At 35.4% G+C, this 22,293-nt stretch overlaps 1 protein-coding gene across 8 annotated transcripts in view; it reads right to left on the reverse strand.

Annotated features, from left to right (window-relative positions):
• The window catches only part of MTX2 (metaxin 2), a 75,537-nt gene that overhangs the window by 12,360 nt on the left and 40,884 nt on the right, over nt 1-22,293 (reverse strand). For 4 of the 8 annotated variants that reach the window (XM_059876710.1, XM_059876705.1, NM_001101240.1 and 1 more), the window contains 2 exons: nt 3,248-3,320; nt 467-543 (listed from right to left, as the gene is read on the reverse strand). In XM_059876710.1, the coding sequence (XP_059732693.1) occupies nt 467-543; nt 3,248-3,308 (138 nt within the window). In that variant the 5' untranslated portion in view covers nt 3,309-3,320. Of the gene's footprint in view, nt 1-466; nt 544-3,247; nt 3,339-6,169; nt 6,251-22,293 lie in introns of those variants that run through there. The other 4 variants (XM_024977911.2, XM_059876692.1, XM_059876707.1 and 1 more) reach the window with 3 other exon arrangements.

Here is a 22,293-nt window from a genome sequence, read left to right on the forward strand (position 1 = left end):
ATAGTATTACCTATATTTTTCTACATATGCAAAAAAAATTCTAGATGGATGTCCCCCAAAATGTTAATAGAGGTTGTTCTTTGATAACTATTAAAATCTACACTGAATAACGGGTAAAGGAGTACATTCAACTTGTAAACATTCTATAACTCCCTTCTCAAAAGTTAACCTGATATTTTACAACAACCTAATTGTTTTCATTTGTGACCAAAATTTCTCATAAACATGAGTGAGAAAATTATCTCTCATTTTGTAAAGATCAAACAGCCTCTTTTGCCATTGATTTACATTATAAAAGGAAAAAAAAAAAACAACTTACACTTTAGAAATATTTCTCCAGTAGTTTATTATCATCATTTTATAAAACTAGGTTAAAATCAATGTAAATGCTACAACACTCTAAAGATGATGAATGACCTATTTAAGAGTAACTGGGATCAAATCCATTTAATATCTTTTTTATTACCTTGGCTTTAACGAATTGGACTATTGGACCAAGTTCTGATACTACTTGATTTCCTACATGAATAAAAGGTACTTTACCTGTGGAAGGGGAAAAACAATGTGAGAACATGACCAGTAAATTAAAGTTTGTGCTAAAAAGGAAATCAACACAAAACTTGTTATGTCTTATTAATACAGAGTTTTGTAACATTATGACTTTTTAAAATTACAGTTAAGCATGTATATTAAATTCTAAAAATTTTCTAACATTAATTACTAATTTTAAAATAAAAGAAAGAAACAAGATTCATTTCTAGAGCTCTCACTTGCATATAATAACATAATACTCCCTTTTCAGAGCTAACACTAACAAATCACTATGCAGCAGTAAATACTAATTATTCAAATTATATGAACTAAGCCTGGACATTGTTTCATGACTGATAGATTTTTAAAACTTTAACTAGGCCTTCCCTTCAGATTACAATAAATCAACCTGTAATGTAAACAATATTTATAAAGACTTTTTTTTTTTACATGTACTACTTTCATATCTCAGACAACCATTGAGGTCAATTGTTTAAGCACATAATGGTGCATTAATGAATGTATCTGACTCAAAAAATATCAGGAATTAAGTGAATAACAATCTTTGAAGGTATGCTAACTTATGAATTATAACACAAAGTTTGCTCCCAACACATGTGGGAAAAAAAGAATAAATAGTATGCTTATAAAAACTGGCTTCTCCACTGTTTACAATAGCCAGGACATGGAAGCAACCTAGATGTCCATTGGCAGACGAATGGATAAGAAAGCTGTGGTACATATACACAACGGAATATTACTCAGCTATTAAAAAGAATGCATTTGAATCAGTTCTAATGAGGTGGATGAAACTGGAGCCTATTATACAGAGTGAAGTAAGTCAGAAAGAAAAACACCAATACAGTATATTAACGCATATAGGTAGAATTTAGAAAGATGGTAACGATGACCCTATATGCGAGACAGCAAGAGAGACAGATGTAAAGAATAGTATTTTGGACTCTGTGGGAGAAGGCAAGGGTAGGATGATTTGAGAGAATAGCATTGAAACATGTATATTACCATATGTGAAATAGATCACTAGTCCAGGTTTGATGCTTGAGACAGGATGCTCAGGGCTGGTGCACTGGGATGACCCAGAGGGATGGGATGGGGAGGGAGGTGGGAGGGGGGTTCAGGATGGGGAACACATGTATACCCATGGCTGATTCATGTCAATGTATGGCAAAAACCACTACAATATTGTAAAGTAATTAGCCTCCAATTAAAATAAATAATTTAATTTAAAGAAAAACTGACTTCTCTGAGTAAATATCACATTAAAGAGTAATATTTTAATTTTATAAATACTAATAACTGGTGAAATTATCAGAGATGACAATCTCCAAATAGTAATAAAGTCTACCTCAAATGCTAGAGGATGAAACTCTGTCAGACCTAGTTCAAATAGAGTTCACACTAACAGCGAGCTTCTTCATGGTCCTTTTCAATAGATTCACTCCTCTCCGGCTCAGACAGACTGAGGGTAATGGATGAGGTGCACTGCACCAACAAAAGCTTCATCTGCATCCATAGGATAACATTACAAAGGAAACACAGGCCTTTTGGAATACAACTCAGCAAATGAATTTAGAAGACATTTCCATTTACCAATATAAAAACACTGAATTCTGCATTCTTTTTTTCTACTGCTTTATAAATCTTGCAAAAGAGAAAAAAAAATCTTATCTGCACAAGCATTAGATCACACTCTTTTTTTAACTTGGGATAAAATCTTTACAACTACTATACTGCTAGAAATAGTGCAGGTCCTCTGAGATAATATGATTACAGAATGAAAAATACTTGTGAATGAATGTCCAGACTGAAGAGTATTTTGGGGGGGTACATTTTGAGAGCAAAGTGTATTTCGCATTTCCAATATCCAGTCTGGAGTTCTTGGAAGAGTTTCTATGTACCTCATCTTACTGCACTTTCATTGCGCTTTGCAAATACTGAGCAGTTTTACAGCAGCAACCCTGCACTAAGTACACTGGTGCCATTTTCCCAACAGCATTTGCTTACTTTATGTCTCTGTATCACATTTTAGTAGTTTTCACAATAATTCAAACATTTTTATTATTGTTCTGTTATAAAACTTTAAAGGATGAAGAGCTGCTGCTTATAGATGAGCAAAGAAAGCAGTTTCTTGAAATGGAATATACTCTTTAGTGAAGATGTTGTGAAGACTGTTGAAATGACAATAAAGGAGTGAGAATACTACATAAACTTAGTTTATAAAGGAGCACCAGGATTTGAGAAGACTGACTCCAGCTCTGAAAGAAGCTCTACTGTGGGGTAAAATGCTATCAAACAGCACTACATGCTACAGAGAAATGGTTTGTGAAAGGAAGTCAATCAATGAGGCAAACTTCAGTGTTGCCTTACTTTGAGAAATGGACACAGCTAACCCAGCCTTTAGCAACCACCACCCTGATCAGTTAGCAGCCATCAACACGGAGGAAAGATCCTCCACCAGCAAAAAGGTTTTGACTCATGAAAGGCTCAGACAATGGTTAGCACTTTTTTTTAGCAATAAAGTATTTCTAATTGAAATATGTATATTGTTTTTCTTAGCCACAATGCTATTATACACTTAACAAACTACAGGATAATGTAGGCATTTTTTTTTAAAAATCTAGGTACAAATTGGACTATCACTGCAATTTTATCAATGCAGAGTATTAACAGAGGAGGAAAAAAAAAAAACACTTACCAGATGGAGACATATATTCTGCATTTGCCCTGCAGACCACTTTGATAGGCAGATTACACATTTGCAAAAAGGCCTGTCAATCAAAAGAAATCTAATGAAAGTCTAATGAAAGTATATGCATATTAGAACACAACGTTTTATTTCTTTTCTAAACTTAAGTAAAGCTCAGGAAAAGGAAAAGAATAAATCAATTTAAAGTGAAAGATTTGTACTCTAAAACAAAAATAAAATGTCATTTCAATACTAAAAGATCAATACATATGACTCAGACTCAAATAAATGTATGAAGCTTAACGCATTTATATACTCAAATGTAAGTTATCCACATTTTACTGCATTAGTTTAGGTAAGTCAGCAATACTGTGTATTTCTTTAATTTTCTACAACAGATGACTAAAAGTCCAAACTTTGTAAGTTATTACTTAATTCCACTACTCTCTTAGGATTCTTATCTTCGTCTTAGGCAGAAACTCTCAAACTTATTTTTTTACTACTTCAAAGTTCTCTCCAATAATACTCAATATCTTAACATGTAGCTTTTATGCTCACTAATTGACTTTTTAAAGACAGAGAATTGTTTATTTTTACTTTGTTTATAGCAACAAAAATTTTATAAGGGACTTTATTTTCTTGGGCTCCAAAATCCCTGTGGATAGTGACTGCAGCCATGAATTTAAAAGATGCTTGCTCCTTGGAAGAAAAGTTATGACAAACCTAGACAGTGTATTAAAAAGCAGAGATGTGACTTTGCAGACAAAGCTCCATAGAGTCAAAGCTATGGTTTTTCCAGTAGTCACATACGGATATGAGAGCTGGATCATAAAGAAGGCTGAGCACCAAAGAATTGATGCCTTTGAACTGTGGTTCTGGAGAAGACTCTTGCGAGTCCCTTAGACTGCAAGGAGATCAAACTAGTCAATCCTAAGGGCAATCAACCCTGAATACTCATTGGAAGGACTGATGCTGAAACTGAAGCTCCAATACTTTCGTCACCTAATGCGAAGAGCCAACTCACTGGAAAAGACCCTGATGTTGGGAAAGATTGAGGGCAGGAGGAAAAGGGAGCGGCAGAGGATGAGATGGTTAGATGGCATCATCGACTCAATGGACATGAGTCTGAGCAAACTCCAGGAGACAGTGAAGGACAGGAAAGCCTGGCGTGCTGCAGTACATGGGGTCGCAAGGAGTAGGACATGATGGAGCAACTGAACAACAAAAATAGCAACAAAAATTTTATAAGCAACTTAACTGTCTAACAGGGAATTGGTAAATCATTTATGGTAAATGCAAACCACATAATGCTATACAATTTTTTAAATCATTAATTATATTTTCACACAAGGCTGCCTGAAATAACAACTTTATTTCCAAAGCTTCCTTACAACTGGGTGTGACCAGTGTCTAAATTCTGGCTTATGGAGCTTAAAGTCTGGGCAACTGCCTGTGAAGTGTCTTTAAAAAGAAGAGATATGACCACTCCTCTTTTTCCTTCATGCTGACTAGAATGTGAAAAGGCTGATCAGCCACAGTAGCCAAACTGAATCACACCAGAAGCTGTGTTGAAGGTGGTAGAGCAACAATAAGAGTAAAGAAGCTTAAGTCTTTGAAAATCATGCAGTCACCAAACCTGGATTACTTGTATTAAAAAAGAAAGAGAGAAAGAGAAAGAAAGAAAGAATCCTCTTTTTTAAGCCACTGCTATTTTGGGCTTTCCAAAACTAACAGCCAAACTTAATCCTACCTAATTGACCAACAATTAACTGCTTCCAGGTTTAAAGAACAACTCATCCAACCATAGACTCTCTCTGTCTGTATAAGTATACATTAACAGTCCTCTAAAAACTATAACCTATGCTCCCAATTTATAACAATAATAGTGAGTTTCTTGGTTAATTCACAAGTATGGACTGCAGGCAGTGGTTCTCACGCTTCAGTGTGCATCACAATCATGCGGAAGGCTTGTTAAAACACAGACTGCTAAGGAAAGAATTAAAATAAGTATAAAGAGATCTTTTGAGAAGACTGAGAAAAAAAGGGAGAAAGGAATTAAGAAGGATCAACTCTCTTCATTACATATGTATCTGTACCCAATGATACAAAAAAGTTGAGCTCATTAAACCATATATAGCAGGAAAAAACAGTGGAAATAGGCTGAAATGACAAGAACCAGGTAATAACTGATATACAAGTAACAGAAGATAAAACGTAGTGAATTAAGAGCATAGGTGGAAACATCTTTTTTGCGCCTCCAGGAAACAGGACACTTTTTCACTGTACTTGCAAGGGGTGGTCAGAATCAGCGATGATGACTATAAGCTGATAAGTGAGGATGGGAAAATGAGGGAGTGCCACATTCTGTGAAATGGGAGGAGAATCTGTCTGAGAATGAAGGACCTGGAGGAGTTTTAGGCTTCAGAAGAACAAAAAGAACTGGAAAGAACTGCTTGAAGTATCTTCTTGACGATTATAATAAATATTCAGTTGTTACTTAGGTCATGAAAGTGAGAGTCGCTCAGTCGTGTACGACTTCTTGCAACCCCATGGACTATACAGCCCATGGAGTTCTCTAGGCCAGAATACTGGAGTGGGTAGACTTTCCCTTCTCCAAGGGATCTCCCCAACCCAGGTATTGAACCCAGGTCTCCTGCATTGCAGGCAAATTCTTTACCAGCTGATCCACAAGGGAAGCCACAGTCATAATACTATATAAAATAGCAAATACAGTATATTTTGCTAACCTCCATGTATTATATTGGTAACTATACTAATCATTATTCCAAAAAGTTCTGTTTCACCAGAAAAAGGTTAAGCAAAACTGTAATGCTCTACAATCAAAGCCATGTTTTCAGTCTTATGAAATTTTTACTGCTTTACTAAAAAATAACTGACTTAATTTTGACCAATTTAACAATATTAACTTACCACAGACCTCAACTGATGCCAAAATTCTACTTAGCCAAAGATTAATGTTATAGCATTCACTGCGATTATTCTTCATCCCTGATTCAAAAGAAATTTTCTGAATTAATCTGAATTAATCACAAAGACATCTGAGGTCATAAACACAGTATTTTCATCTAAACATTAAAAATGCAAAACAAAACATTACCATGACTGTCTTTAAGAATATAAAAACTCTAAATCCAAACCAGACTTTGATTCAGCAGTATTTCTCCTTTCTCTTGCAGGCTAGGAGAAAAATCTCTGAGGTTTCAAAACAGTACTTTCACCTTTCACTTGCATTTTCAATCTCTTATCTCACCTCAAATACTCCAAATAAAACAAGCATGACACACCAACCTAAAACACATTTTATTTTAAATTCTGAAATAGCAATCTGCATATTTTTATTCTTATGTAAATCCAAAGAAAAATGTAGTTCCAATAATAATAAGGAAAGTCAGGATAACTCAGTCAACTCCTATTCCTCTGTTGGAAACATTATTCCAAACTAATTCAAGTGACTGACAACATAAAATAACTTAAATCAAAAAGTTAGCACATCCTATAAGAACAATGACTTATAACTGTGCTGTCTAATATGGAAGCCACTAGTCACCTGTGGCTATTTAACATAAATTTAAATTGACTAAAGTTGAAAAGTTTATTTCAGATCCCCAATTGTACTAGCCATTTCATGTGCTCAACAGCTACATGTGGCTAGTGGCTATCACACTTATTGAACAGTATAAATAACAGAACATTTCCATCATTACAGAAAGTTCTATTGGACAGCATGGGTCTATTGCAATGGCAATCAGTGCATAAAAGACATCTAAGCAAAAGAGGCTGACATCATCTGAGAGAGATTAGGCTAAATATTATTAAAACAGGCTGCATAGTATTACAGTGTCCACAAATCCTGCAAGTGATCAATCACCTTTTGATGACAGTGACACATTAAATACCATAATATTTTCAATTTCAGAAAGACCTAGTATAGGGTTTACTCATTTGCTGAGCAATCCCAATTGACAAAATGGTCAGGTAAGTTTATTACAAAGTGAAAACTAAGACTTTAGAATGAATAAATTAAATAAAACCACGGCTATTAAATGTATTAATTCTTTGAATATAAATTTACTGAGTGTCTGAACACATGACATAGTAGGAATTTTTTAACACACACACACACACACAATACCCAGCACCTAACTGCTGAGACCCTGAAATTTAATAAGCTTGATGTAGTTTCAACATATTGAATGAATTAATTAAATTCATAACACACAAAAAAATTCATTGAAGGGGTAGAGTGTTGGTATATTTTTTTATTTCTGAAAAAAACTCAAAGGAAAAAGTAACACTAGATCATCGATAATCAGTTAAATATGAAGGATTGAACTTCTATATTTATCTCTTCAACCTTTCAAAAAACTCCAGTGAAATAACAGTGAAGAATCAGAAAGCATACAAACTCAGAAAAACACGAAGAATGGAAGAGGAGACCAAAGCAGACCAGAGATGTCAACCCGTTTTTGTAAGACGAAAAGCAGACTTAGCAGGGCAGAGGAAGCTGAAACCTAAGAGCACAAAGAGGAGAAAAGCAATACATTTGCATCACAGAAACTAGGAAGACTCCAAAACTGGAGGCCAAGTACCACAGAAGGCAGAGGTGAGATAAAGCAGTAAAAACAGGAGAACTGCATCAAAGTCATCAGCCAGCCAGCCCATCCCCAATCTGGCAAAATTCACAGGTTCATCCTCCGGAAGAACTAAACCAGAGACTCCACTCAGAATCCAAGCAAAGCAGATGGCCCTGAGTGGCGAGAAACAATGAAAATAAAGTGAAGGGAAAGTATGTACACTGAAGGTAGAGACCCACAGTGTCCCTCTCTCTCTAAGCTCCCAAACACTGGCAGCCAAATTTAGTCCTTATAGACTATCTCTCCATAGACACACACACACAGAAGTCGCTCAGTCGTGTCCGACTCTTTGCGACCCCATGGATTGTAGCCCACCAGGCTCCTCGGGCACCTGCAAATACTGATGGGTAGGTGGCCATTTAAGGTAATGGCCAAAAAAATAGTAGCTAACTGTGCAATCAGTCTACAATGAAGCCCACATGTCAAAAATCCCCCATCAGCTTTTTAGTGCCTCACTCTTATATATAAATTGTTAGCAGAGATCAAGAGATATTTGAGAATAGCCTCAAACATACAGAGCCAAAACAAACCACAAAAAAAGGAGGGGAGAAGAAACAGAAAATGCAGAAAGCAGAAAGCAACTTCAAAAAAAATTTATAATGGTTAATATTTATTGAGTGTTTACTATGTCCCAGGTACTTACATAAAAGCTTTACTCTATGGGGTATATATAAAAAAAAAAAAATCCCTATTTTAAGATAAGAAAACAGAAGTACAGCGAGATTAAGGAATCTACTTAAGGCATATAGGTAGAAAGGAAAGGAGGGAGGGAGGGAAGAAAGAAGAAAAAAAGGAAAAGGAAAAAAGGAAACAAAGAAAAGGAGGGAAAAAGAAAAAAAGCAAAGCATACACGGGACTGAGATGACACTAAATATCTTAACAGCAATTCCAAATGCTGGAAGATGACAAAAGGCCTTCCAAATTCTAAGGGAAAACCTTGCCAACCTAAAATTCTCCATGTGGCTAAGGTATCAATCGAGTGTGGATAGAATAAAAACAACACAATACAAGCAAGGTCTTTTAAAAAGCCAAAATAAAAATAATAAACCAAGAAAAAATGAGCACAGAATGCAGAAAATTAGGGGATCCAACATTAAAAAAAAAAAAAAGGAAAAGAGAATTCCCTGAATGATAATGAATAGCAGTCATAGGAAAACATTTCTGAAGCCTACCAAGAAAGGAACCATTCCATTTAAAGTAGAAAGGTAATATTTCCAAGAAATAAATAAATAAAAGACATGATGTGTTTGACTACTGTGAGGGAAAGTTTTACAGTTCAAAGAGTATAAGAGAGAAAATTACCCAAATGAATTAGATAAAGCAATTATTTACTCAAAGGAAAAAAAATCATATAGAAAGAATATGTCCATTGTACACCAAGCCACTCAGCTAGGATCAATATTTACATTCCAATTATAATATAAACTACTGAATATTAATTTAACCCCAAAGTTAGAGAACTATTGGGAAGATGGGACAGAGTTGTAAAAGGGAAATTAAATTTCACAGTGAAATTCAATAGATAAATTTAAATTAAAAAATGAAATAGGAACATGTCAGGGAATAGTTAACAGGAAGATTCCTACCTGCTGTTTTTCATAAATCCTCTGTTCCTTATCAGTTTCTATTACCAGAAACCAGTGGAATGGCAAGCCACTCCCAGGACTAAGGTCATAGGATGAGACAGGCTTGAATCTCCTTCAGTAAACATTCTCCTTACGACAAAACTGCTTAGTCTCGATCCTCTTTCTTGAGATATGGATTGTCTCCTGATCGATCCTCTTTCTTGAGATATGGATTGTCTCCTGACTTTGTGACCATTATTAATCCCTTGTTCCGTTGGTAACGGTTGCTGTACGTTTGGTTTTCTGATCTTTATCATTGTCGAAAGAAATTTCTTGTACAACAGCCTACATATACTCACAGAAACATCATTAAAGCACCTCTGCTCCATCAGAGCTTGGGTCCCCGTGTCTTGCTTTCTTTCTCTCTTTCTCTCTCTCCCCCCTTCCCTCCCTCCAGCTCTCTCACTTTCTTATCAATGACTCTGGACCACCAGGTTCCGATACATTAAAGGACCCCAAGAAGTGGGCCCGAACAGCAACAGATAAAAACCATTTAAAAAGGGACTGCCCTAAGAAGGCAAATAAAAAAACCTACAAAAATCTGCCCTCATTGTCATAGAGGAATGCATTGGGCCAAAGATTGTAAATCTAAATTTGATATTGAAAGAAAACCTATTCCAGGAAACTCCAAGCAGGGGACCCCCAGGTCCCCTTCAACAAAAACCAGGGGCAAATGCTATATTTTCCCTCACACCCTCAACATCCGGCAGTGCTGCCGTCGATATACCAGCCCTAAATGATTTTTTCCTTTACCCTCAAGCAGTCCCTTCTAAAATACCTTCTGGACTTTCTGGACCCCTGCCCCCACAAACCTTCGGTCTTTTACTTGGCCAATCTAGTTTGACTTCTAAAGGAATTACTGTTCACCCTGGAATAATTGATTCAAATTATAAAGAGAGATTCAAATTATGACGTCATCTCAGATTCTATGACAATTCAAAAAAGGGGACAAAATTGCTCAATTACTTCTTTTACCTTACGTCTCTATTAACTCCTCTAAGTGTATGGACAGGTGGATTCGGCAGTACAGATCAAAAACAATCCTTATGGACATCATTGGTATCTGAATACGCCCGACCAAATATAAATATCAACATTAATGGTAAAAGATTTTCTGGTCTCCTCAACACTGGATCTAATATTAATATAACTATTATTTCCAAACACTTATGGCCCACATCCTGGCCTATACAAAAAATCTCTTGCCAAATTGCAGGAATTTCTCAAACCAAAGTACAAGAAATTTATCAAAATGTTCAAATCTACCCATGTGAAGGACCAAAAGGCCAGTCTGCAACATTAAGACCTTATGTGATAGATGCACCCCTTAATCTAATAGGAAGGGACTTACTTATGCAATGGCAAACTCAGAAATACATTTCACATTTTTCCTAAGGGCCACTGCTCATTTAACAAACAAAGCAATTATTAAAATAACTTGGAAAAATGACAAGCCTATTTGGACAGAGCAATGGCCCCTTACAAAAGAAAAATTATAGGCTACTAAAGAACTTATAGACACACAATTAGAATTAAAACATATTGAGAAATCTTGCTCTCCTTGGAACTCTCCTCTATTTTTGTTATAAAAAAGAAATCTAACAAATGGCATCTCTTAACAGACCTTAGAAAAGTTAATGCATCTATGAAACCTATGGGTGCATTACAACCAGGGATCCCATCACCTACTATTCCTCAAAATTGGTACATTATTATTACTGATTTACAAGATTGCTTTTTTAATATACCTTTGCACCCTTTAGACTGGGAGAGATTCACTTTCTCTCTCCCTTATTCTAATCATATCGGGCCTCATAAAAGATTTCAATAGACTGTGTTACTCAAGGTATGCTTAATAGTCCTACTATTTGTCAAAATTTTGTAGCCAAGGCTTTACATCCAATGTGACAGCAATGCCCTCATGCATATATCATTAATAATATACTGTAACTACAAAAAGGAGAAATGATGTTTCTGACACTGAATGGCCATGATATTCTTTAGACTCCAGAGAAAACTGACTAAAATAAAATCTTTTCTGAAATTGCAAAACTAGTTCTTCTTACACGTGCAGTAAGGAAAAGGTTAACTTCTTAAAATACTTTTTTGGAGCTCCAATTCTGCCTGGGAAACAAAAAATGCCTAAGAAAAAAACCTCAAGTTAACTCTTATCATGTCCTTGGGATACACAGCCCACTCTATCTGGGACTCCAGCCATAAACAAATTGGTGGAACTCAGGAAAAAAAAAAAAATATATATATATACATATATAAAAGATATTTTAAACTTCAAGCAGAAAACTATATCTGTTTATCTAAAATTATCTATGTCTCAATGTATGTCTTTGTTTTTGGATAATATGAAGTTAATGAACTCTATTTAAATTCAACTTCACGTGACCTGAAAAATATTCAATATTAAACATGTTTATTTAAATATAAATATAATTTATATAATTGTTTGCTAATCTAATTAACTCATGTCTTAAATCATCAACATTACATAATACTTTCATCGTGCCTAGATTTAAGGTAAACTAAATTTGTCAACAAAAAAGTAACTCTATATATATATATAAATATCAGATCAGATCAGTCGCTCAGTCATGTCCGACTCTTTGCGACCCCATGAATATATATATAAATATATAAAAGAGGAAAACTTAGATAAACTCTATTAAAAATAATTGTATTTTTTAAAATGTCTATCTAAAATAATCTCGTAGGATTGGGGTAACTTAAATTTCTAGAATTGTACTAAACTAAATGATAAAAGTTTATTAAATAGCTAGGTCATTTCCAAGTAAACTAAGATTTTAAAACATTAATTACTGAATACTAACTTCCTCTTACAAAAAGTTTTTCTTACAGAAAAACTAAAGAGATTTTAGACTATTAATAAATATATATATATTATTAAGAAATATATAATATATATAATATAATAAATATATTCACCAATCTAGAAAATGCTAATATGCAAGACACTTCATAGTTGCTAAAGAAAAGATATATGCTTTAATAAAAAGATATAAGAAATAGCAAATAAAATGATGAATACAGAAATATAAAGAAGGTTTATGACAAATGAAAGAGAATTTTATGGCAAATGGATGTAACTCATTGCCCTGAACTTTCTTCCTCTTCCTTCTTACATGTCTTGATGGATACAAATTCTTCTTTTATATGGGCCACACCTCTCCGAGGTGAAACCACACAACATGTTATAACCCACCTGTTAGCTTACTTTGCAATAATGAGAACACCTAATTCTATAACAGAAAATGGCCCTGCCTATACTTCTAAGCAGTTCAGACAATTTTTACTTTCATTCTCTATTAAACAGATTACAGACATTCCTTATAATCCACAAACACAAGACATAATTAAACAAACACATTACACACTGAAACTACAAATAAAAAATTAAATAAGGGAGAATACACAGGAACACTTTTATCTTCCTTATCCAGAGCAGACTTTACTAGATTCCAACGCAAATATTCTTTAAGCCTATAGCTATTGTTAATATAGCCTCATCTGTTTTAAATTTTTTAAGCTTACCACAAGGAGATATTTTCACAAAAGCAGAAAAACATTCAAGACATTGAAGGACACCTCCCTTCCTTTGCCCATTTGGTATCAGGACGGGTTAACTAATCAATGGAAATCTAGGAAACTAATCTTACAGGGAAAGGGGTATGCTTGTATTTCTCCAGATGGATCCAACAAACTCACATGGCTTCCTCTTTGGAAGATTTAACCTAAGGGGGCCCCCGCATCCCAAGAGGAAGAAATTCCAATACAAGCCATGGTGGCTTTAAGAATTTCCAAAAACGCCGCACTCATCATCAACCTTATGATCTCCCTATTTGGGGACAGATAAAAACCCTTACTAAAGGCCTGGCGTGCTGCAATTCATGGGGTCACAAAGAGTCAGTCACGACTGAGCGACTGAACTGAACTGAACTGAATCAAGCTGAAAATCTGATTTCTCAACAGGGAATGCCTCCGAATCCTGAAAATATTTTTTCGCTATGCTTGCTTTGTTTGCTTTTGCTTCCCCCACTCAGACTCACTTGATTGATCACACTTACTGGGCTTATATACCTAACCCCTCCCCCCTTTTATTGTAGGTTATAGAATGGACAGATATAGGACCAATCATATCCACTAATGACTCAACACATATGCCCCCTCCTTGGAGCTTGGAGGGGACCTCTCATTCTGACGAAGACGACTAATTAACATTTCTCTAGGCTATGAAATCCTTCCTTTATGCATGGGCCCAACAAAATTATGTATTAATGTTAGTCGACAAACATGGGCTTTCGTCCTGCCTCCAAAAAGGAACTTCCACACATTGCTTGGACCGTTTACTGCCCTGTCCTTTTATAAAAACCATGTCAATACTACCAAAACTCTAGGGAAAGGACAAAAGTTAAAATGTAAGGGGTTTACTTATAAAAACTTTAAATATACTTCTGTTTATTGAGATGAATGTCAAGCTAAATTAGGGAAATTAATGTTTACAGCCAATTACACCATTGTTGACTGGGGACCCACGGTATGTGGGTATGTACCTGCTCAGATGATATTAACAGCACTATGTGTGACTATGCTACTCAAGTAGCATCAGTTCAGTTCAGTTCAGTTGCTCAGTCGTGTCTGACTCTTTGCGACCCCATAAATCACAGCACGCCAGGCCTCCCTGTCTATCACCAACTCCCAGAGTTCACTCAAACTCATGTCCATCGAGTCAGTGATGCCATTAAGTCATCTCATCCTCTGTCGTCCCCTTCTCCTCCTGCCCCCAATCCCTCCCAGCATCAGAGTCTTTTCCAATGAGTCAACTCTTCGTATGAGGTGGCCAAAGTATTAGAGTTTCAGCTTTAGCATTATTCCTTCCAAAGAACACCCAGGACTGATCTCCTTTAGTATGGACTGGTTGGATCTCCTTGCAGTCCAAGGGACTCTTAAGAGTCTTCTCCAACACCACAATTCAAAAGCATCAATTCTTCGGCGCTCAGCTTTCTTCACAGTCCAATTCTCATATCCATACATGACCACTGGAAAAACCATAGCCTTGACTAGACGGACCTTTGCTGGCAAAGTAATGTCTTGCTTTTAATACGCTATCTAGGTTGGTCATAATTTTTCTTCCAAGGAGTAAGCATCTTTTAATTTCATGGCTGCAATCACCATCTGCAGTGATTTTGGAGCCCCAAAAAATAAATTCTGAACCTGTTTCCACTGTTTCCCCATCTATTTCCCATGAAGTGATGGGACCGGATGCCATGATCTTCATTTTCTGAATGTTGAGCTTTAAGCAAACTTTTTCACTCTCCTCTTTCACTTTCATCAAGAGGCTTTTTAGTTCCTCTTCACTTTCTGCCATAAGGGTGGTGTCATCTGCATATCTGAGGTTATTAATATTTCTCCCGGCAATCTTGATTCCAGCTTGTGCTTCCTCCAGCCCAGCATTTCTCATGATGTACTCTGCATATAAGTTAAATAAACAGGGTGACAATATACAGCCTTGACGTACTCCTTTTCCTATTTGGAACCAGTCTGTTGTTCCATGTCCGGTTCTAACTGTTGCTTCCTGACCTATATATAGGTTTCTCAAGAGGCAGGTCAAGTAGCATAGAAGGTTACTAACACTACAACGGAGCATTACCATGACAAAGGACTTCTTGGGTGGCTTGATGCTGGAATGGCCCCCCTTCGTCCTTGAATCATCCTCGATAAACACATTGGGCCTGAACAATGGGACATCTGGAAACTTGCTTCGAGCACCGAAGAACTTGGGACTTGGACTGGACATTTCACAGGAACCAATCATAGTCACAGAAACTATTTCTTTCATTATAATCAATCATATTTCATACAAGCTTGTGTTCCCCTTCCTTTTGTTCTAGCTATAGGAAGTTTACAATTCAATAAGACTTTACGTTCTGTAACTTGTATAAATTGCAAATTATATACTCGTCTAAACTCTTCTGTTTCCTTAAGAAATGAATCCCTTTTGATTCTTTGATCTCGAAGTAGTCTGTGATTACCAATAAATCTCCAGTGGCCCTGGGAAGAAGGTCCCATGGCTGGATTTGCTTCCCAGTTACTTACTAAATTGCTCCGGCGATCTTAACGATTCACTGGATGGGTGATTTTTGGCATTCTGGGATTAATAGCTATTTGCACCACTGCTGCCGTCACTGGCGTTGCTTTACAAACCTCAATTCAAACACACAATTTTATCCAAAATTGGACTAAAGACGCTCATACTATGTGGGCCACTCAGGCTCAGATAGATGAGGATATTCAAGATGAAATACAGGAACTAAAAACAGCCATCAAATGGGCTGGAGATCAATTAACAGATTTACAAAAACAGGTGATGCTAAAATGTGATTGGAATTCTACTCTTGTTCAATTCAATAATAGTGCCTACAACTGGGAACAAATCAAATTTCATTTATAAAACATACATGATAATGCCTCATTATTACAAAAAGAAATCTTTGAAACCTCTTCTAAAAATCTGTCCTCTTCCACTAATTTGAAAACTTTAGCGGAACAACTACCTGATCAATTATCTAGGCTAGACCCACATGGATGGTTTCAAAGCATTACTCACAGCATTGGGTCTGGAACTGTAATTTTGGTGATTGTCTTGACAATTATATTTGTCGTTTACCGTTGCCTTCATGCAAAAATTGTTAAAACTAAACAAACTCAAAAGGTGAGAACCCTTTTTACAAATATTATAAATAAATAAGGGGGAATTGTCAGGGAATGTTCAACAGGTGGATTCCTATGCTGTTTTTCATAAATCCTCTGTTCCTTACCAGTTTCTGTTGCCAGAAACCAGTGGAACGGCAAGCCGCTCCCAGGACTGAGGTCGTAAGATGAGACAGGCTTGAATCTCCTTCAGTAAACATTCTCCTTATGACAAAACTGCTTAGTCTCAATCCTCTTTCTTGAGATATGGATTGTCTCCTGACCTTGTGACCATTATTAATCCCTTGTTCCGTTGGTAATGGTTGCTGTACGTTTGGTTTTCTGATCTTTATCATTGTCGAAAGAAATTTCTTGTACAACAGCCTACACATACTCACAGAAACATCGTTAAAGCACCTCTGCTCCATCAGAGCTTGGGTCCCCATGTCTTTCTTTCTTTTTCTCTCTCTCTCTCCCTCCCTCTGGCTCTCTCTTTTACTTTCTTATCATCAACTGCGGACCACCAGGTTCCGGTCCATTAAAGGACCCCAACAGGAACACAAACATCTTACTTCGAAATTATAGCAGTAAATACCCAAGGGAAAAAATACAGCTAAAAGAACTGAAAGATGTTGTCTCTGGGTATCAGGATTTGGGGTAGGGTGGGACAGTATACATTTTTTGTGTGATAGGCCTCCCATACATTGCTGGTGGGAGTATAAATGAGTCACTTTGATCTGTTTAGTAATACTGACTACTAAGCAGATGCCTACTCTATCAGCCAACAATCCCCCTCCCCAGAAATATACCAAAAAGGAGGCATAGAGCCACTAACATACAAGGATGCTCCTAGCAACTTCATCCATGCAATCAAATGACAGGAACTCAAATACCCACTAACATGAGCAGCAACTCCAAAATTTCTAATTCCAAGCTAAAAAGGATATATGTCACCAACTGCTATTACAAAAAAGGGAAAAGTAAAGATAAAAAGGTTATACATTTTTCTTAACTCTAAAATTTTTTAGAAATAGCATTCATTGGGAACTTAAATAAGAGAAATTCTAGAAACAGTCCCAGAAGATGACACCTATGATATTCGATGAAGATTTTAAACTCTATTTCTTCAGTAATTACTTCTGAATCATACCTTTTGGGAACTACAGCTCAGATACTTTATAAAAAAAATAACTCTGTGGAATAAAATATATTTCATTTACATACAATTAAAATTAAGGCCAAGAGTCTAAAGAAATAAGAACAATCTGTTACCGATCAATTTGACCCTTACAAATATCTTAAATCCTATATTCAAAAGTTGCTATTGTAGATAACAATGCAACTGCTTTGATTAGATGATAAAACTAGAGGCTTAAATGTTGGGGAAAAACCTAACACACACTGCAGATAAAAGAATGGCAATAGAGGACAGATTGGAGAAGGCAATGGCAACCCACTCTTGCCTGGAAAATCCCATGGACAGAGGAGCCTGGTAGGCTGCAGTCCATGGAGTCTCAAAGAGTCGGACATGACTGAGTGACTTTACTTTCACTTTTCACTTTCATGCATTGGAAAAGGAAATGCAACCCACTCCAGTGTTCTTGCCTGGAGAATCCCATGGACAGGGGAGCCTGGTGGGCTGCCATCTATGGAATCGCACAGTGTTGGACATGACTGAAGCGACTTAGCAGCAGCAGCAGAGGACAGATTTGTGGTTGACAACAGGCTGGGGGCAAGGAGGGGGTATTGATTAGGAGTTTAGGATTAACAGATGTAAACTATTATATACACAATGGATAAACAATAAGGTCCTACTGTATAGCATACGGAACTATATTCAATATCCTGTGATAAACCATAATGGAAAAAGAAAAAGAATATATATATACATAACTGAATCACTCTACTGTACAATAGAAATGAACACACTGTAAATCAACTACGCCATGCCTTCGTGCTTAGTTGTGTCTGATTCTTTGCAACCCTTTGGACTGTAGCCCGTCAGGCTCCTCTGTCCGTGGGGTTTTCCAGGCAAGAATACTGGAACAGGTTGCCATTTCCTTCTCCAGGGGATCTTCCCGACCCAGGGACCGAACCTGTGTCTCCCGTGTCTCCTGTACTGCAGGAAGATTCTTTACCCACTGAGCCACTGGGGAAGCCCATAAATCAACTACACTTCAATAAAATAAATTTTTTTTAAAAAGAGCATCAGGAATATAGACGGATTCTATAACAGCAATTCTTCAGTAACATGGTGGCAAGGCTTCTGGTAAGATAATTTAAAATACTCAGTTTATGAAATGGTGAAAAGGGCTCAACCCTGGTTGAATGGAAACATAGCCAGCCAACAACAGGCCCACACTTGTTGCTGCATCTGCACAGGGAAGATGCTCCCTCATTGAGATGCTGTCCTTATCATCATTTAAAGTAATTTGACTTGCTGCTGCTGACTCATAAGCCATACCACTCTTATAACCCAGCTACTATTAGCACACTCCCACTCCTTTGTCACTGGTTAAGTGCGGCAGCAGAACCTAATGGATCCTAACAGAGTAGAGATTTAAGAAGCAAGCTGTTTAAGTGGAAGACGAGAGTGTCTTTTAAAACAATGGAAACTTCTGCATTAGTCTTTTAAGAGTCAATACAGAACAGTAAGAGTTAACAGCAGAAGCCTCCAAGTGAGCCATCTCAGAGAAGAATCTTGATGCCTGTGTTAGTCTGAGAAAGTTTCTTTACCTCATAAGCTTCCCCATTTCTAAAAGGAAGACAATTTATTAGGCAGATTAACTGAGGTGTTGTATGTGAAACACTTTACACATCAGCTGGCACACAGTATTTTAATAAATATATTATTATTAAAATTAGTAGTAATAATATTAGTAATAATAAATACTTATAGATCTATCTGTGGGGAAAAAAAGACTTCTCAACCTTGGTGATTTCAAAAGAAAACTTTACCTATTAACATCTCCTTAAGAGAAAAGGGTAAATAAATAATGATTATATACTGTAACTATTTATAATCAAAATAGAAAAACTGTATACTAAGATAAAAACCTCTAAGTAGATATTAAAAGAATAAAGAGAATATAACCAAAAGCCTATACAATACATACTCGATTCAACAAAGCAAAAGTAAGAATGAAGATATTTTAATACTGACATAAACTTCTACTTTACAAATAACTTTTCAAAGTCACACGCACTGATGAAACTGAAAAAAGGCCTCCCCCTCCAGAACATTAGCTCCATTAATACAAAATGACCATGCCTGTCCTGTTCACTACTTTATCCTCGGCACACCATAGATTCTCAATAAACATCTGCGTAATGAATAAGACACAGATATCCATAAAAATAAAAACATACCCAAGTTCACAGAAAATGAGTAAGCTACAACACAGATTAGCATTTCATGATTTTATAGTACCAAAGCTCACTGCATTAAAAAGATCAATGTGATTCCTATTAAAATCAGAAGTATTTAAACAAGTAATGTTTTAGAAAAACACTAACAGGAATTCAACTTTTTAAAAAATTAGCTATGCAGAAATCATCAGAAACTACAATTCAATACACACAAAAAGTTTTAAACAGAGAAACTTTGTTACCAAAAACAAGAAATGCTACTGGGAGCACATATGAGACAGATCACATAAAAGAGGACCTTCCTAATTAACACAACTCTCACCTGAATACCACTCTTGGAATATCTGACTCAAGTTTAGATATACCCATACCTGATAGCTGTAGAAAAAAATCAAGTTCAGAAAGAAAGCAACAAAAAAACACGACCATAACAAGAAAAGGTATAAACTTTCCCTGTTAGAATTAAATATAAGTAAATGTAAACTCTAGAGTCAAAATTTAAGTAAAAGAGTTATAAAGTAAAGATTCAGAAGCAACTCTTGTAACCCAAGAACCTAATAAAATACCAGTCACATAACTGGCATTCAATGAACAATCTGGGCCTAATGACAAGAAACTACTTTTTTCTAAGCTCCTATGAATGTTGTGAAGTTCCATGATTCACAGATAAAATAAATATTCCAACTGAGAAAAATAACAATAACAACAACAACAACAAACCCACTAAATTTAAAATTCTTGGATAAACTAAGTGGTAGATGGCAGCAATATAAAATGTATTCATTTCATTTTTTAACCTAATGATAAACTCAATACTGAATCATTTACCAATGAACAACACAATTAATTTCCTTCCCCTTCTTTAGCCCCAAAACAGAAGGAATATTTGTCTTATAAATTAAATACAAAACAATACTCTTTAATTGCACTTAAGCAAAAAATCAACATTGCTTGCCAATAAAAACATTAAAATAACTCAAAATTTTAAAGAATTGTCTTTAATAAATTTTTAAAACTTATTACACTGCTTGACACTGATTAACACTGTGGAATTTAAGAGACTGTTAACATAGTTTCTAAATGTATATAAATTTAAAATTTACAAAATTATCCAAATTCTAAATAGAGAAAATCCATTTTCAGCTCAGCTGTTACCAGTTATCCACAGACAGCAGACCTCAGGTTTTCCTCTTTAAGACAAAGCTTCTATTCATTTCGTAATTAAATTTGAAATATTTTAGGTAAGAACTCACTAAGGACTCTTCTAAATCATGCAATGCCATTTTCAGGGCACAAAATTAAAATGATTCCAAATTTTAATTCATATCTTGTTTCACCAGGACACAAAGGAAAATCTGTGACAATTGAAGGATTATTTTCCACCTTACCAAGAGACATGTTTTAAAATTAAAAACCAAGAACAAATTTTAAAATAATTCATTTTTTACATCAAACAACTGTAGACCCTATAATTGAAATAATGTATCTAAAGGTTACAAATGAAAAGTGTTAGGTATCATTCTTAAAGTGACAGATTAAGTTCCTAATCCAGTTAAAGCAATAGCCACATTTGTAGTTAACATAAATTAAGACCTTAATTATATTTGTGACTATTTTAGACAAAATAACAAATTCCTTTGTACCTGGGAATGTAATTTATAGCAAAGCCAGGTTCATTTTCCAAACCAATCTATTTCACACTGCAGAAATACTCTGGTATAATGGTATAATGTAATTCTTGTTGTAGAATGTTGAAAGAGTAGATTCACTAAAAGCACAGAAGAGGTTTGAAGATAAATGAAGATGCTATTCATTCAAGGGTAATTTCATCTTAGAACTATATGAAAGATGTTTCACTCACATGGGGTAGTGTATGACCTCAAATTTAAGTGTATTTTCAGCTCAAATATAATGCTACTAGATTGATTATGTTGATACTGTGTATCTAATAATGAAGAATTCTAGCCTTTTTCTGTTTAAGAAAACAGACTGTCATTTTTTCCATCTTACTGCTATGTCTTTATTGTTCTGTTTAATAGCAACAAATTTTAAAATTCTGCTTGCTGTTTATTTCTTAAACAGAAAAAGTCTATGGTTGTTATTCTAATTTGTAATCTCTCAGAACTACAGGAGTGTAAATTTTTTGCTAAGTTAGGTAGATACTGATATTAGCAAACTATTACCCTGTGTAACCATTTTACATTATTTCACTAATTACTAATAATGACAACCCTAATATCCATCTAATTCTGTTTTGAATATACTTCATTTTCACAAATTTTGTAAGATTAATTTAAATGTTTTACATATACCACACCATTTATGTGTTGAGGGATTAATACTGAGAATTTTTTTAATCTGCTAAATTCTATTTGCAATTTAAGCTCACAGTTATCTTTTTTAAAGGTCACGTTTTGTACATTTAAATCATTACAGGTGCTATAAGCATATATCACCAAAATACTTTGTAATACTTCTGAGATTAAAAAGGTAACCTAATGTAACATTCAATCTGAAGAATTTAAATCAAGGAAACATCTGCAGCCTGCATTTTGCTCATTTTAGAATACTGAAAAGGATTCACTGAATTCTCTCCACCCCTTAGCTTTCCTTCTCATCCTGAAAGGGAACACAGGAGCCTCATTTTGCAGAAAATGATTAAAGTGGAAAGGATAAACATACTTTA

Source organism: Bos taurus, chromosome 2 (assembly GCF_002263795.3).
Source record: "Bos taurus isolate L1 Dominette 01449 registration number 42190680 breed Hereford chromosome 2, ARS-UCD2.0, whole genome shotgun sequence".
Taxonomy (NCBI): Eukaryota; Metazoa; Chordata; class Mammalia; order Artiodactyla; family Bovidae; genus Bos; species Bos taurus.